The 18,799-nt window shown below is 35.0% G+C and overlaps 1 protein-coding gene across 3 annotated transcripts in view; it reads right to left on the bottom strand.

The window, feature by feature from the left end:
• Positions 1–18,799, bottom strand: part of LOC111151086 (potassium sodium-activated channel subfamily T member 2) — a 349,819-nt gene that overhangs the window by 169,928 nt on the left and 161,092 nt on the right. For all 3 annotated transcript variants that reach the window (XM_022508845.1, XM_022508846.1, XM_022508847.1), the window contains exons 9-12: positions 14,453–14,633; positions 12,887–13,051; positions 10,974–11,110; positions 6,952–7,015 (exon numbers count right to left, since the gene is read on the bottom strand). In XM_022508845.1, coding sequence (XP_022364553.1) covers positions 6,952–7,015; positions 10,974–11,110; positions 12,887–13,051; positions 14,453–14,633 — 547 coding nt within the window. The remainder of the gene's footprint in view (positions 1–6,951; positions 7,016–10,973; positions 11,111–12,886; positions 13,052–14,452; positions 14,634–18,799) is intronic.

The following is an 18,799-nucleotide window of genomic DNA, read 5'->3' as shown; positions in this document are numbered from 1 at the left end:
AGGTATAATTCTGCTTTTTGTTTGTTTATTCATTTGTTTTTGGGTTCTATGAATGAGTGAATTCACATGATAGTTGTCTTTCTCTGTCTTATTTCACTTAGCATAGTATCCTCTGGGTCTATCTATGTTGTTACAAATGGCGTGATCTCATCCCTTTTTTATGCCTGCATAATATTCCATCGTGTGTGTGTGTGTGTGTGTGTGTTTGTGTGTGTGTGTGTACATTTCCTTATACATTTGTCTATCTTCCTTATACATTTGTCTATCAATGAATATGGAAGTTGCTTCCATAACTTGGCCATTGCAAATACTGCTATAGGAAACATAGGGATGCATATATCTTTTTGAATTAGTGTTTCCGTTTTCTTTGGGTAAATACTTAGTAGTGTAATTACTGGATCATATGGTATTTCTATTTTTAATTCTTGGGGGACCCTCCAAACTGTTTTCCACAGTGACTGCACCAGTTTACATTCCCACAAACAATGCACAAGGATTTCCTTTTCTCCACACCCTTGCCAATTCTTATTGTTTCTTGTCTTTTTAATTTTAGCCATTCTGACAGTTGTAAGGTGTGATCTCATTGTGGTTTTGATTTGCATTTCCCTGATGAGTCCTGACGTTGAGTATTTTTTTATGTGTTTGTCGGGCCATCACATCAAAATGATTTTGAATCACGTTTAGAAAAATTTCTTTGAAAGCATGACCAATATCAAAATCTCAGTTCTATAGAGTTAAAAAATGTGTTGTCACCACACAACAGATAATCCTAACTCAGATGTGCATAGACATAGCAGGAAAATATTGCAAGGTAAATCTAAACTATTAAAAACAATTATTGGAAAGGTTCATTTTAGAATAAACATGAAAAAAAATTAGTCCAGGGGCACCTGGGGGGTTCAATCAGTAAAGCGTCTGTTTTGGCTCAAGTCATGATCTTGGGGTCCTGGAGTCAAGCCCCACATTGGGCTTTCTGCTTACAGGGGCCCTGTTCTCCCTCTCCTCCCTGCTCACGCTCTCTTTCACTCTCTCTTTCTCTATCAAATAAATAAATAAAATCTTTAAAAAATTACTCTAAGTTACTTCTTAAGAAATCATAAACATTTCACTAATTAACTTCACATAAATATCTTTGGAATTAAATTAAGGAAAGAAAAAAAATTGCCTAATCTTATTTATTTAACAACAACAAAAAAATTTCTCCAAGGAAGGTTCAATGAAATTGACCTTTACCAAAGTAGAACTTTTTACTTTGTTCTGTAACTGTATCTGTAAAATATAAATCTACATGTTTCTTCCCAATATCCAATAGTTTCAACACTACTTCTCAACCCCTGTTGCAGGAGTGACTGATTGCTATCCCTTGCAGGATAGAGAAGGAATTTCCTGAGAATCTCTTAAAATTTTCCTAAGTGATTCAATTGTCTAACATGAGTGAGCTTGATTAAAATTAGAGAGACCAGATATCCTCTTAGCCAAGTGGAGCGTAATTCCATCACGTAGAACACATTATGATTCCAGACATTCTGGCCCTCCCAAGACACTCACTTACTTTCGCTCCTCAATGCAAGTATAAGTAACAGTGATACTGACCTGACTGTATAAGTGTAAAATTCTAGAGTTCATTTTCCTCTAAGTGAAGATACAAGAAAGGTTTAATGAAGGTGAAATGATTCGACTGTAGCAAGACTGGATTATCAAAAAGGAGGACTTATTCTCTTCTTCACCCACCTCCCAGAATGAACAACCTACTTGGGGAGAGGCAACTAAAATAGCTTCTCTGGGCCAAGCCCTTATATGTACAAAAAGATAGAATCAAAACAAAACTACCTAGATTTTTTTTTTCCAAAATGATGTATTTATTAACCTTTGGGGAATCAAAGAGCAGAACTTCAACTCTCCTGATAGGATTTAAACCAAACACTGGGGTCAGAGGGGCAGGTGGACTATAAGTTGTTGAACCCACTACTCTGTAGGAAACAATGTAGAATTGTTTGCAGCAGCAACTATGACGGGCCCATCCTAAGACCACAGCTAAAATGGGAGTATGTTCATTATCAAGCAATATGGTGTCCTCAGTACTAACACATAGCTATTTAGCATAGTGCAACATTTTTCTGGATTCCTATTTTTTTCCTAATAAATCTTTAATTGGATCATTGTTCCCACATATGTAAAAATGATTTTAAAAAGAGATGAACAGTAGCCTACTGGTGGTCCAGAGTTGAGCACACTAGGAATAGTCTATCATCCATTTCATAATCAAGTCCTGAAAGTCTGTTTCTCTAAGGACTGTAGACACTTCTATAAGCCCTCAACACATAAACACAAAACAGTTGAGAGACTCTTCAGTCTTTGTCAAAAGAGCAGAAATACCATATACTTAGTGCCACTCATGGATATTGGTTTTTCTTATTTGCCATCTGTCCAAACCTAAAACTCCATTCAGTTACCAGGACCCAGGCCTTTCTCCTTGTCCCTCTGTTCAGGTGCCCTAAATTCTGACATTGACTTCCCTTCTGTATTATTTCCCATCATTTTAAGTATTTTACTACATTCTCTTTTTCCTTGCATGGTTTCTGAAGATAAGTCAGATGAAATTCTTATCTTTGCTCCTCTGTAGTTAGGGTGTCCCCCCACCGGCTTCTTTCAGGGGATTATTTTTGATTTTATATATATATACACACACATATATAAAAAATATATTTTGACACCTTTTCTGCTTGGTGTTCTCTGAGTTTCTTGGATCTGTGGTTTGGTGTCTGTTATCAATTTGGGGAAATCCTCAGTTATTATGCTTTCCAGTATTTCTTCTATTCCTTTCTTTCTTTCTTCTTCTAATATTCCCATTACACTTATGTTATACCTTCTGCTGTTGTCCTAGGGGCCTTGGATATTCCATTCTGGTTATGGGTTTTTGTTGCTGTTTTTCAATCTTTGTTCACTTTGCTTTTTAGTTTTTTTTTTTTTTTTGTAGGTTTCTGTTGAGTTATCCTCAAGTTCAAAGATTATTTCCTTAGCCATGTCCAGCCTACTGATAAGTCCATAAGAGACATTCTTCATTGCTGTTATGTTTTTGTTTTTAAACCTCTAGCATTTATTTTTGGTTCTTTCTTAAGGTTCCTATCTCTCTGTTTATACTACCCATCTGTTGAAACATGCTGTCTCTTTTGTCCATGAGAGCCCTTAGCATATTAATCAGTTATTTTAAATGATTGGTCTGATAAGTTCAACATCCTTGCTATGTCTGTTCTGATACTTGCTGTCTCTACAAATTGGATTTTTTTTTCCCTTTTGGTATACCTTGTAATTTTTTCTTGATAGCCAGTCATAATATACAAAGTTAAAGGAACTGCAATAAGTAGATCTTAGACACATTTGAGTGAGCCATGGGATAAGGGAAATTGTTCTATAGTCCATGATTTGGTGTCAGTCTTTTAGTGAGCCAATACCTCTGGACTGTGACCTTCACAAATGTTTTTTCAGTGTCCCAGCCCCCTTAGTTGAAAAAGAATGGCCAGAGTGGTCTGGAATTGAGTTACCCTTGCCCAGATTGGGTAGGCTCTGATAATTAGGTTTCCAGCAGGTTAAACTGGTTAATTAGTTTTCCTGGGGGTAAGGCCTGTTAAGAGGAACAGGATGCTCTGGTGTATTTCAAAATGATTCCTTTTCCTTTCCCCTTGCTGAAATCCCAAAGGCATTTTTCTCTCATTTTTACTGTGAGAACCAGGTAAAAGTCCCATTAAGTAAATCTCACAAAATTATGTTATCCCTTCCCCATGACTACATTTCCCAGGGGTTTTTTAAGTCTCAAAGTTGTCTGCACTGAACCTTCAGTAATTCATCAATTACAGTTTGGATTTTCCTGCCACTATACTGATTCCCAGGATGATTTCCACTCATGAGTATTTGCTGTGGTAAATTACTATTCTTCATATTTGTGTGTCAGTCTCTCCAATCTTGGGGATAGTACTTTGCCTTGTTTCCTCACCTCTCTTGCTTTTCTCCTAAACCTTTTATACAATTTTTCATGTGTTACCCTATTTTTAATTTTCAGGAGCTCTTTTTGGTTCATTAAATGTTTATTGTTTTGTCTTCAATTATTTTGTTCTTACTGTTCTTGTTTTATATATGTACACTCTCCTCAACTCATATTATCCTGAGGAAGTTTGTTATATATTTTAAAATCTATTTCTTCTCCCAAAATTGTACAGTTTTGTTTGTTTCTTCCTCTGAGCTCCCCCTTTTCTCTATACTTCTTATGTTTGTTCATCCATTCTTTCTTTTCTTTGTCAGGAATTTCTTTATATGTTCACTGATCTCTGTTACCTGAACATATGTAGAAATTAAACACTCAAAAGCTATTTGGGACTTCAATGAATGTGGGAATCTTATTTTCACACAGACCTTACTGTAGGGTGATCAATCTGTGATACTACACTAGGGAACTCCAGACTTTATCTATTTATGCACACACGATATATGTATATATTATATATATTATACACACATACACACACACACACAGAGCATTCTTTCTTGTGATGGACCATTTCCCCAGGGAAAATTCCTCTAATCTTGTGCCAGTGGAGGTGTGGACCTTGTTATTAGGTTTCTGAGTCATTTGAGACAATCACCTCATTTTCAGTGGAGCAGCTTACTCTAATCTTTGGCTCAGTTGCACCTACTGATTCTGAGTGAAAGGTATCCCTGGATCAAATTCTGCCAACAGTAAACCTATTCCCAGGATGGGGAAAGGGATCAGCAATGGATTTCTGGAGGGATTCAGGGAATCTAATTGCTTCTTTTACAAACTTTTAATACTATTCATATGTTTAGTCCCGCATAAACCCTACTTACAGAAGCATCTGGTGTCTCTATTTCTTGAGACTTTTGAGGTTCCATTGCAAAAAGCAGCCTGCTTCTGACTTGTTTCCTCTCTCAACTTAAATTTTAACTTCCTTCTGTCTAAGTCGGTTACCACTCATCCATCTGCTTTCTAGCTTCCAAACTTGTGTTAGTGCTGTCTCATCTACCATCTCCTTTGTCCTAATGAGTGAAATTTTTAATTCATTTCCTGTCAATTTAGCAGAGTGTCAGGAAGAAATGAAACACATTTGTTTAACTGAATGATCTCAAATTCACAATTTAAAGGGTACTCTAAAAGATATCATATTTTTATTTATTAATGCTTCTGCTTCTTCTTGTTACTCAAAATGTTATTGATACTGGAATACTGAGTACTTTAAAACAAAGTTACCACTTAAGGGGCACAAAATTCACAATTATATAAGTTAAATAATTATGGAAACATATGGTAGATTATGACCAGTTCAAATTCATTTATTCCATAAATACATTTGGAGCACCTACTGTGCCAAACCAATTAAGAAACTCCTGAAATAGTTATAGTTAAGTACTATTTCAGTACTTAAGTGAACTGAGAAGGGTGTGGTCTGAATTAAGATTGCAACCATGGAGAAGAAGGGGAGCAGATGAATTTTTAGAAATACATATTGCAAAGAGAAATATTTTATAAATTTTTCCAAACTGTGTTTGCTCTATGCTCTTGTATTAGTTTGGTAGGCTACAGTAATAAAGTAGAATAAACAGAGTGGCTCAAATAACTGAAATTTATTATTTCCCAGTCCTGGAGGCCAGAAATCCAAAATCAAAGTGTTGACAAGGTTGATTCCTTCTGAAGATAAGGAGGAAATGATCTGTTTCAAGCCACTCCTCTTGGCTTATTGATGGCTGTCTTCATGTTCACATGACATTCTCCCTGATAACTGACTGTCTCCAAACTTCCTCTTTTTACAAGGACACCAGTCATACTGGATTAAGGTCCATCCTAATAAGCTCATTAGAACTTGATTATCTCTATTAAGACTTTGTCTCCAAATAAATTCACATTATGAGGTACTTTGTCTCCAAATAAATTCACATTATGAGGTTGGACTTCAATATATGAATTTTGGGGGACACAATACAAGCCCTAATAACTCTCTTCAAATAAAGGATGAGAAAATTAGATTTAAAGTGAATAAGAACTTTAGGTAAATTAGAATGAGGTCACAAGAGAACACAGAGCCTGCCACATTCAGGACTCACAGTCTAAATTAATATAACAGACTGTCCTATTAAATGCTCCAGAAAAAAAAAAAAAAAAACTAATCATGTCCCTGAAAGATCCCATGCATAGATTGCCTTTTCCCCAGTCACTACGGAAGCCATCAGGGCTTTGTCTCTGCACCACAGATATGGCTAGAAATAAACTCATTGGCTTAAAAACACAGGAGTTAACAGTACCTGCTCAATATAAAATAATAAAGCACTTTTTAAAAATAATAAAATCAGAATGCATGTTTAAAAATACAAGTTATAATTTGGTAAATTATACCATTTAATTTAATTATGAGTTTATATAACTTTAGGCCAAAAAAAAAGATGAATCACAGAGATCATATAAGTTAAAGAGTATCAAGTTGAGATGTACTTCCCTATCACCTGGGGATCTTTTAAAAATACACAGATTCCAGATCCCTACTTTATATACCCTGAATAGAATTTTCATGAATGCATACTTTTTTAGAAGCTCCCAACTGATTCTAATGCAGACTGCCTGATCCATCTGCTTTGTTTTGAGTTGAGGAAATTGAGATCATTTTAACAACATTACATAGCAAAGGACATATTTAATAAAAATATATGACATTTCATTTTGATCAACAGAAAACCCAAGGACTAGTAGATACTACTTCAAAAACAGCTTTTTTGACACAGTCTATAATGCAGCTATTCTTATACGATGGCAAAAACAGTTTAGAGATATTTGCTTCCCTTCAGTAATATTTTAAAGTTACCTATATTTAACATAGGCAGATTTAAAAAAAATTTTTTTTTTAATCTTCTCAGGTAAGAACAATTATGAAAGAGATTTTAGAAACTTACAGATGATGTCCTATCCACTTCACAACGGCTGCTCAGAATAAAACAGGCCTCAGCATCATCCATCCTAAATACAGACAAAAAAATAAATAATCATATATTGAAATATCTTCATAGTGTCTGAAAAATAGAATTCCAATGCTTAGTCCAATGTACACAAAGTGCAAATAAACTATGAGTATCCTTAGGCTTAAATGAAAGTTAGATTTCTAGCAGACCGTGACTGTACTGGACTGGAAACAAAAAAATTGTTGTTGAATTGGCTATATAACTCAATAGTTCATAATGACAAAAAAAAAAAAAACCACCTCAAATTTTATTCTCTTTGATGTTTATATATTTTCTCATATATATGCTTTGTTTAAGGGAGTTGTATTGGTCTTCATTTTATGATTAGTTACATTTTAACTGCAAAGTTAATTAACTAAGAGAGAAGGAACAGAGTTACTTAGTATTCTTATATCAAACTCTACTGTACATTTACATTTCTTGGAGATGATTCATCATCTTGTTCCAAATCCCTGTCCCTTATACTGAAGCTCTACATTTCTTAAATTTGGTGATAAACAGTAGGTTTCAGTGCTTGATTAATAATGTTCTAAAATCATAAAAATGTTGGGGTTCCTGGCTGGCTCAGTTGGTAGAACATGCGACTCTTGATCTCAGGTTATAAATTCCACATCCCCTTTGGGTGTAGAAATTATTTAAAAATTAAAATATCTTTAAAAAATAAAAACAAAAAAATGTTAATTTCAAAATTAGGAATGTTTTATCTTTCTGCTTCATTATGATAAAATAAACCCTCCCTCCCCCGCCCAAACTTTTTTTTCTATGCAGGGGAAAGATAAAAGTCCATGAAATTAGATCAAACCAACCAGTTTTGGAAAAATATTGAGGCATGGTTACAAGATAATGAGTATCACATAACATTTTCTAAACATCATCTTCAACAAAGCAATTCAAAATTCATGCAACTGACCTTTGGAACTGGTTTGGAGAATCCTACTCCTTGTTTCTTGCATGGGAAATTGTGTTGAAGAATGTATTAGTTAACGTTAAATCCCAAATCTTTATATGACATTAGGATAAGAAATGAACATAAAATGAATACTTCTTTCTTAACCCAGATTTTTTAGTATTACCAGCCTGCTACCTCTCTCATCCTCATTTTCATCCTTTGTATATTCTAATGAATGAATGGTTTTTGTAAATGTGATTGATTTTGCTGAGAAATCATTTAATAATATTAATAATAAATGAATTTCTAATCCTAAATAAATCGTGTAATTACTAAAAAGATAAATCATTTTCCCTCTCCCCTTCTAAGTTCTTGGCTGAGACCCCTTTGTGATAAAAAGACAGATTAACAGAAGAGAAACAGAAGTTTAGCAACACGTATACCTCCTGTATACGTGGGAGACACCTAGGAAAACTGATTAACTTCTCTCCCATGAAGCCACCACCTTAAACAGCATCTTCAGCTAAAGACAGAAGATGTTTGGCTAATGGTGGAGCTAGCTATGGGAACCTATCAAGAAAAGCACAGTAAATCTAGGTAAGGTTGTTATACAGATCTAGGTCCTTGCCTTCTCCATTCACAAGAGCTTCCAGAGACTGAGTCATCCTCTTCCAGGTAGAGATAGAGATAGAGATAGAGAGAGAGAGAGAGAGAGAGACTTATGGATGGAGATTTCCCTTATAAACGTGAATGTCCCTTACAAAAGGGTTAGTTTCTACTAGGGTTTTCAGTTTTTCCTGTGTCTACTGCTTCTTAAAAATAATCAATTCACAATAATCTTTATCCCATTGAGGCATATTTTGTGGTAGCAAATTCTGTTCCCTTCTATAGTATCAAGCTAAAATACTAACAGCTAAAACTAATAGCTTAGATTAATTTATTAGGTAATAAAAAGCCTTCAATTATCACATAAATTCATAGTGAACATAATATAGGAATTATTCTTATGTGAAGAACTTAATGCATATGGTAAATTAAGCATACTGATTATCTGTGCAGATGAAAGTAAAGATCCAAATTATGTTAGTGTCTAAGCAGCTATTTCTTTAGAGCTCCCAAATAATGTGTATAGATAGCAAATAGCAAACACCTAAAGCCATCTATTGCTTGAGGTGCTGGGAGAATCTGACTTAACTCTTGTGTGTACACTGACAACATCTATGAAGTATTTAATCCACTAGAAATACTAATATATTCTCAAAGAAGCTAAATTTCCCAATTACATACCATTCACTATATTATGATGGTTTCTACGAACTTCTTTTTGTTTCAGAAGTCATTAAATCATTAAAAAAGTCTGGTAATGTCAAAGTTCAAGTTACAAAATACCTAGTCATCACTTTGCAGAATTAAGCCCCAAAAAGGAGTTTGGGAGTTTTCTCCTGTTCTTTTCCACTGTCCCACCCCCCCCCCATCCCCACCACACACACACCATGCATAAACATGCCCACTCCCACCAACACATATACTCAAGCCATCCAGAAAAAACAAAACAGCAAAATAAAAAATACTTATGCTCTCAAATTCAGCGAGCAGATTTATATTTAAAGGAGCACAAAAGACAACTCAGGGACAAGTGGAGAGGTAGGATCCAAGGTGACTCCAAGATGGGCCACATTGGCCTGAAGATTACTTTGAGCTAAAAAGCAATCAAAACCCAGCAGATTAAAAACAAGCAAACAAACAAACACCCAGCAGATTTGGGAAAGCTCCTCATCTCCCTCCTCAACCACCTGAAAAGAATTTAGATAGAAAATCTGCCCCAGGAAGGAAGTCATCAACATAGATAACTACAGTATGATACAAACCTGGGAAGGCAGGCAGGGAGGAACCTAGCAAGACCTGTTTGATCGAAGAAGACCTGTTTGATCGAAGTCCTCCATGTCCCATTGTTTCTGAGTGGCCCAGCAAATGTTTGTTCACCAAACATTTACTCCTTTTTTAAATTATTATTAACATACAATCTATTACTTGTTTCAGGGGTTCGGGTCTGTGATTCATCCATCTTACACAATACTAAGCACTCTTGATCATCTCCCTATAACCTGCTCTCCTTCCCTTGGTAGTCCCAGACCTCTATCCCTTCTCCTTAGTGCACAGTGACATATTTTGCCTGACTTGTCTCTGGAAGTTTCACATCGGTGTGGATTCCTTGCACATACACTATTAAATTTGATTTTCTCCTGTTAATCTGTCTCATGTCAATTCGATTCTTAGTCCAGCTGGAAGGACTTAGAAGGGGACAGGACATTCTTCCTCACCAATAAAGACATGTTTAAAACTTTAAAAGCAACAGAAAACATGGAGCAAAACCACCTCCGCTGAAGATTTCCTCTGACTTCTGAAACTATGGGTGTTGTTTGAAGAGGCCCTGACTCCCTGGTGTCCATGGTCTTCTGCCCAACTATGTTTTCACTCTGTTCATATGGAACAATTCCATGACCTGTGACAAAGGTATATGCCTATGTCACTTTTAAGCCAGGTTGGCTAGCACACGTGCAACAGGAAAAGAGCAGGTAAGATCCAGTTACCTTTCTGATTCCTCCAGCCCCCAGGGACATCTCTGACACCAGGCAACACAAGTGTCATCCGCCTGTACACAGTACAAACTTTGGAGCTTAAACCTTGACTCAACTGCTTTGGCATTTCCCAATGGTTAGCCCAACATTTTTATTTGTGGAATAAAAACTGTGGTCATTTGGAGACTACTCTAACAGTGAGTCTGGATAACTCCGCTCCTCTCTGACAGCTTGAGATAATTACACCATGCCACACTCCTCACTGTGTTGTATGGACATGGTCCACTGAACATCCTTGCACTGAGAAAAGGAGCAAATACACTGATTTTATATTTTTAACCTTTCAGTTTGAGCAGCAGTGGAACTATGGCAAGACTCTGTATACAAAAATACTTAAACACATCTTGCAAGAATGAAAATTGCTAAAATTCAGAGGAGAGAAAAGATATTAAAGTATTGCAAGATGGAAAATAGATAGGGATACCTACTTTGCTCTCAACAGATCCTGATCTTTAAGGGCTGAGCCTTGAAGATAGATAACTCTTTGTGACCACATTGGAATCTGCAGTACCCTTCGAACTTGCACATCCATTTCAGTAGGACACAAAATCACCACATAATAATCCTATTCAAAACAAAGTGAGCAAAGGGGCAAAATCAATAAAGGTGTGTTTTATATTACATAAGTAAACAGAATGTCTAAGAACATTTAGAAATATGATGATATAGAAATAAACTCCTGCTAACAAGTAAAAATTTGCATTTAAAACCTGGACCTACATTAATTAACAGATACTATAATAAACATAACTGAGACATATAAAAACCTCATAAATCAACATAAGGTTTTTCAATCTTATTAGTACTATGAAGAGAAGGTAATCAGTGTATACTCAGTAGACATTTCCAACTTATGAAGTTTTCAGTTATATTATAACTTCAGGCTGATTCTAAAATACATAATACATACAGGGCAGAAGTACTTAAAAATCAATTCAAACTTCAAATTTTTACTTTTGGAATAGAAACTCTGATGGTGATTTATATCATTTGGAAATATTATGAACTGATAATACTGAAAAATCTCTGATTACTATCTGAAAGGATAAAGATTCATAAAAATATTGATAATATAAAGTAAATTTAAAACTTTGATATCACATATTTCAATATAATGGTCCTTTGGAGAAAATACAAGAGCACTATGAGTGATAAAATAGTTTAATACACTGATAATAGGAATTACAATTCTCTGAGAAACATTCACCATTTTATCATCTAAAATGTATCTAGTGGAAATTTGGAGAGTTTTAAGAATTCTCCACATTGAAACCAGTCAAAATAAATTAATAGGTGTCACAATTTGGGGTACCATATTTTCCCAAAAATCGGTTTTCTTGTTGGAATATAATAAGCAAAACTCCAATTATTTAATATGAATAATAATAAAAACAACAAACACGGTGTTTCTTCAAAAATGCAAATTAATTTATATGGAAGAAAAAGAATGTATGAGGTAATTTAAGCATTGCTTATTTATGAACTATATTTTTAAAAAATATTTTTTAAAGAGTATTTTAAAAGATCTCCAATATAGTCATGAAAACAAAAATCTACTTAAGGGAGATCTAATTAGATATACTCACTACTGTTTTGATCTTGGGATTGTCCAACCTCTTGACACAAATTTATTGAGGAATTACAAGACATTCAAGTAGCTCTTTACTATTTGGACTGAACTAAGTGTATTGAGCAGGAAAAGGATATTACCTAGATCTACACTGGCCCAATACCACACAGCAAGGAGTAGAAGTATCTGAGGATTTTATCAGCATAGACAGATGAAGAGATTTTTTTTTTCTGAATTATTGTTCTCAATTCAACTAATTATTGTCCAGTTTTGGGTCATTCATTGCTAGTATAAATAAGACCTAGGTACACTCTGGGAAACAAAAGGAAAAACGGAACTTTCAGACTTCCACATTTCTACCAGCAACACTTAATAAAACTTCCAATAATTTCAAGTGAGTAGATGATATTGTGAAATGACTTTTTCATTGTTTGATATGTTAAATTCCACTGTTTCGTAAAAATGTCATTTGTGCATTACCCAAGAGAGGAAAAAAAATCCTTTTAATTCAAAGAAACCTTTCTTTGTAGCATTAACATAATTCCATCTGTCTTTTAGTGTAGATACAGAAGGAAACTTAAAATACTGTGTATTCCTTAGGCATTTTTTCTATGTTCCTGGTTATATTTGTAGTTCTTCATTTACTCTTTCTAAATTTGAGTGTATAAATAAAAATCCTCCAGAATGCAGGCCGCACCATCAGTTAATTGACTTTGACAATATGCTAGTTAGTTATGATCCAGTAAAAGGCGTAACATAATTTCTATGTACCTGAAGTCTTGGGTGAGCATAGAATTCATTTAAAAAGTCCATAAGTAAATCAATCTTCAGTGAACTGACACACAGAACAACATGCTTCTCAGTTTGAGCTCTATGTCGACTATAGTTTCCACCTGATTTTTGTCTCTCCATCCACAAATAGGCCAGCTGTTCAAACTGCAATACATTTTCCACAGATGAACAAAAAACATTGGACGTGAAAGTAAAAACCAATGCAATACCTCCTTTGTTTATTAGATACACTCAATTTCTTAGCTGGAACTCACTGAGATTCAAATTATCTGTATTCCCTTCAATAATAGACTTTTCATGCAATTGCTGTGTAGGTTGCTAATGCTTCTGAGGGGCTTCAGGTCTCTACAGAAACATATTAATATGTTTTCCTATTATATCATAACAGCACTAAAAGGTTTGTACCTCTGATTTATGTCCAGGAAACCAGGCAGCCATGATGTGTCATGCACTGTGTCAAAGAGAAAAATCTCAAAGGCATCTCTTCTACCTTTTTCTACCAAGTTCAGCACACATGTCATGCAATGCGAGATACCCAACACACAAAGTCACTTTCTAGTTGGATAGTTGTGGTTGGTATATAAGGGAAGTGGAGGGACTAGAGGAGGGATGTCAGAAAGGAACACATGCCTGACTGAATAAAAGTGGGTTGATCATTTTCATACCTACATACATACATACATACATACATACACTGTGGCCAAAGGTTTAACACAGAAGTACAAGTTTGATTTGTATTTCCTATATCCTGTTTCTGGTCTGCTCACCTATGGGCACACAAGAGCTCACTGTAGGAAAGACTTGGAGATTGCATCTACTTGTCTTCAGACTCCTTTTATATCTCTTTTCCTTCTTTTTTGTATCTCCTTTTTTTATATCTCTTTTTATATCTTTTATATCTCCTTTCATATCTCTTTTCCTTATATCTCTTTTCCTTTGCAACCATCTTATCCACTTCCAGAATGTTTTTATATATATATGTATATTAAAAATATATATAATATATATATAAAATAGTTACAAATCATCCTCAGATTTTGTTTCATAGTACATATATTGTACATATATAGTACATATTGACCAATATATGTAATCAGTTTTTATTTATTACAATGTTTAGCTTTTATATTGCTTCAAAAACCAAAAGAAATCAAACCTTCATAACTTTATTGCCTTGGCCTATCATTCTGTAATTAAAACTATCACTCTGTAATTAAAATCTATGATCTTATAATTAATATAGTTAAATATATTACATATTTATATATATTATATATATAAATATATATTATACATGTATTTCAAATAAACATCTTCAAGAATTGAAATGAGCCGTATCAGTTATGAATGGAGGGTGAAAGTCAGTTTCTAATATAATGTTAAAAAGCATTTCCTGAGACCATTTTAATTCATTGACTAGATATAATAATAACATGTGTTAATATATTACATTTATAAACCACCCAGCATTTCTTATGAGGCATGGAAGATCTGATTTTATTAAGATTTGCACATTTCTATATAATTTACCCTGGCTCTCTTTACCTGTATGGGTAGAACCACAAGCGCAACACAGATCATGGCAACGACAAAAAGCTTGGAGGACCATGTTTCAGGGGTGACATCCCCAAAGCCCACAGTAGAAAATGTCACAATGCAGAAGTAAAGGGAGTCAAAGAGATTCAGCTTCTTTCCTATTCGTTCCAGATGTTGGATTCCACAAATGCTAAAGAAACAAATGTGCATTAAATTTAAAACTTTCAAATTAGACTCATTATTTCTCACTATTCTTTTGAAAGTCAAAGCACATTTTATAAAGCTATGCAGTAAGTTGGAACCTTATAATATATTTTTTTTTCCTCAGGAAAATATATTTTTTAAGTTTATTTTTTACCAACATTAACCAAATGTAGCATTATTTTGATCGATAACCAAAAATTGTAGTCAAAATATCACAGAGTATACTTGAGTATCAGCATGTAAAAGGAATAGACTGAATTTCATGGGTGACTTATACAAACATTTTGAATGCATGCCAGGAAACATAGAGACAGAAATTGCTAAATTTATTCCCTGTCAAAAGAGTGATAGTCTCCCCGCCCGCCCCAGGAAGCCATCTTATTGTATAATATGTGTATGTTTCCTACATATATGTGAAAGGTTTGAGGAGTTAACAATTGCCAAGTCATTTTCAGGAGACCAACCACCTGTACAAGGCTACTAAATGGTATAAAAGTAAGAGAGCTAGAAATTGTTACGAGATGTCCTCAAAGTAGAATTGTTAAAATAGTACTAAAAATAGCACTATTACTGGCAAAGAAAAAAAAGAAAAAAAGAAGAAGAAAGAAAAATAAAAAAAAAAGGAAAGGTGAGACTTGGAGGAAGATAGGAGATTTGCACATAAATCGGTACATAATGGCATACGATTCAGCAAGAACAAAAAAACAGGTATTGATGCATGTTATAATATGAATAAACCATAAAAAACATGCTGAGTGAAAGAAGACAGATGTAGAAAACTACAGACTATCTGATACTATTTTTACAGAATGTCCAGAAAAAAGACAGAAAGCAGACTAGTGGCTGCCTGGGGCTGGTGGTGGGAAAAGGGTGATAGAAAATGTTCTAAAACCGGAATGTGGTGATGATTGCAGAACTCTGTAAATGCATTTAAAATGATTGATATTTACACTTAAAATGAGTGCACTGTATGGTATATAAATTATTCCTCTACAAAGCTATCCAAAAAAAAATCAGTGTTTACTCTTGGATACCCATTCCAACTCTATGAACAAAAAGCAGACAGCTCAATTTTGATGACCGCAAAGAGGTAATATTCAATGTTTAAATTTGAGAAATTCCTTTTCTATCCTTTTAAGATAGTCTTCCTATTTGTCAGGATGCCTGGGTGGCTCAGCCGGTTAAGTGTCTGCCTTCGGCTCAGGTCATGATCTCGGGGTCCTGGGATAGAGTCCATCAGGCTCCTTGCTCAGCAGGTAGCCCACTTCTCCCTCTGCCTGCCTCTTTCCCTGCTTATGCTCTCTCTCTGACTCTCCTTCTCTGACAAATAAATAAATAAAATCTTAAAAAATAAAATAAAAAAATTTAAAAAGATAGTCTTCCTATTTGTCTAGGTTACATATAAAAAATATTTAATTATCTTAATTTTTTTTTTAAGGCAAAATCTCAGCCAGTGGGTAGGTAGATGGGTGGATAAGTACACAGGAAAATAAACTAAAGGACAGAAGAGAAAGAGTAAGGTACTTGTCATTTTACGGCTGAGGCAGAGACTGTTCTTTTTTTTTTTTTTTTTCTTTTTCTTTTCCTTTTCCTTTTAGTCTTTCTTTCTTTTTTTTTTTTTTTTCTTTCTTAATTCCAGGTTTCCAGAATGGTTCAGCAAAATTGCCCTTGCTCTATGCTTAGGAATTTTGAGCTGCCAGGTCATATGAGTTGGTTCGTATCAGTTTATTTGCTCTGCTGTCCCTATGCAATATAATAGCCAAGCTAATTATAAGACTATTCAGATGGAGCCTTACTATAACCAAATAGAACAACTGTTTGGTAACAAATATTCTGTGAAGTAGGTTTTCTTATTTTATTACAAAAATATATATTTGAAAATGGAAACAATTTATGCTTAACTTTTACACTTCAGTAGAAAATAAAATAAGAAGATAAATTCCATAGTTTTAAGGATTCAAATGTTAAAGGCTTACTATATTTTGCATAACTATACTTTAAAAGTCAGTACCTGTTCACAGATAAAATGTCCATTTCATAATTTAGATAAACATTATCTTCATATAAACTAGTATAAAAGCCTCCTGCTCTGTTTCCTTGTCTTCAGTTTGTTCTTTTTTTAATATACCCTATTAATAATGCCCATAGTCGGGGCACCTGGATGGCTCAGCGGGTTAAGCCGCTGCCTTCGGCTCAGGTCATGATCTCAGGGTCCTGGGATCGATCCCCACGTCGGGCTCTCTGCTCAGTGGGGAGCCTGCTTATTCCTCTCTCTCTGCCTGCCTCTCTGCCTACTTGTGATCTCTCTCTGTCAAATAAATAAATAAAATCTTTAAAAAAAAAATAATAGTGCCCATAGTCACATTCTTTAAACAAAGCTTAGAGGGGCGTTTGGGTGGCTCAGTGGGTTAAGCGTCCAACTCTTGATTTTGGCTCAGGTCATGAACTCAGGGTTGTGAGATAAACCCTGTCTTGGTGCTTAAGATTCTCTGTCTCCCTCTCCCACTATCCCTCTCCTCCCCCGCGGGTGTGTGTACTCTGTCTTGCTAAAAATAATAATAATAATAATAATTAACTTTAAAAAGCTTGGATATATCAATCACAAGTTTAAAAAAGGCACTGGATTCTTACAGTTTCAGACCACTCTCTAATTCATGGTGTGATAGTTTATTATAATAGCTGCCAGTAAATCAAGCCTTCCTATGCTCATGACTGTTTGCAACAGTATATTGCTGTACTTCCCATCAAAAGTGAAATCTAGTTATCCATGTCGTTGCATTCGAACAGCATAATAACTTACTTTGACCAACAGAATATTGTAGAAATGATGGTGTGTGGATTGCAGAGTATGGAACTTATAAGACCCTAAAGTTTTTGTTCTTGCTGTCTTAGAAGTCTGAGATTACCATGCTGTAAAAAAGCCTGATATAATCTACTGAAGGAGAGGCTTGTGGAAAAAAAAAAAAAAAAAAAAGTCCCAACTGACAGCCAGCACGAACTGCCAGACATGAGAGTCGGCCATCTTGGATACTCCAATTCCAGCCATCAGATGACTTGGCAAGAATAACTGCAAGTGAGACCAGCAGAAAAACTATCCTGGTTATCAACCACAGATCTGTGAGAAACAACAAATTGTGCTGTTTTAAGCCACTACCTTTTAGGTGGCTTGTTATATGGCAATAGATACGTGGTACATAGAGAATTAATTAGACTCCAGCATCTGGATCTAATCTGGTTTTTCTCAAATTTTGCTCTCCCTTTATCTCCCCTTCACTTACTATTTGGATGGTTTACCTATCATAGCATATATCCTTACCCTTCTCATGAAATCAACTTTTGCCCAATCTATTTCCTACAACTGAAGCCCTCTCTCCACAACACCAACTGTGATTCCCATTTTTTGAACTCTAGCTCGAAAATGACTTCCCTCATAAAGACTTCACCGAATCTCAAGTTCAAGGAATTCCTAGAAGTTTCCTGCTGAGTTCCTAGAGCACATATGAGTTCATGTCTCCTATAGGTTAACTTTTACAATGATACCTATTTTTAGAGTTTAGTATGTACTTACCCTACTGACACTATTTACACCTACATTTTTATTTCCTTGAGCTTTAGCACAAAGTGCTTAGTAGTCACTCATTAACTAACTGCTAAAAGAATCTTTAAAAACACCTGCTTAAACCATATTCAAATAATGTATGCAAACAAACTCCAGAAAGCAGTTCATTCATGTGTTCCTGTTTTTTATTACTGCATAGCAAACTCCCCAAAACTCAGTGGCTTAAAACCATAACAATTTATCATTTCACATGATTCCGTGTGGTAGTTGGGAAGTTTCTCTGGTTTTCTGGGGCTCACTCACATGACTACAGTGAGCTGGAAGTCTGGCTAGAATGAAAAGTCCAACATGGCCTTACTCCTGTGCCAAATGACCAGTCTTCATTGTTGTCTGTGTTTCTTGCTTGGTTATTACTCCATGTGACCACTCATCCTCCAGTGGATTCAACCTGCTTCCTTATTGTCTCAGGGCATTGATAGCAACTGAAAGTCTTCTTTAGACCGAGCTTTATCTGCCCCATTCTATTTGCCAAAACAAGTCACTAGATTAGCCCAGTTTGGAGGGGTGGCTGTGGAAATAGACTCTATCTCCTG

Source organism: Enhydra lutris, unplaced genomic scaffold, assembly GCF_002288905.1.
Source record: "Enhydra lutris kenyoni isolate GAN:26980312 unplaced genomic scaffold, ASM228890v2 scaffoldscaffold25, whole genome shotgun sequence".
Taxonomy (NCBI): Eukaryota; Metazoa; Chordata; class Mammalia; order Carnivora; family Mustelidae; genus Enhydra; species Enhydra lutris.
Note: the sequence above shows the minus strand (reverse complement) of the source record. Positions and strands in the feature narration are given on the sequence as shown.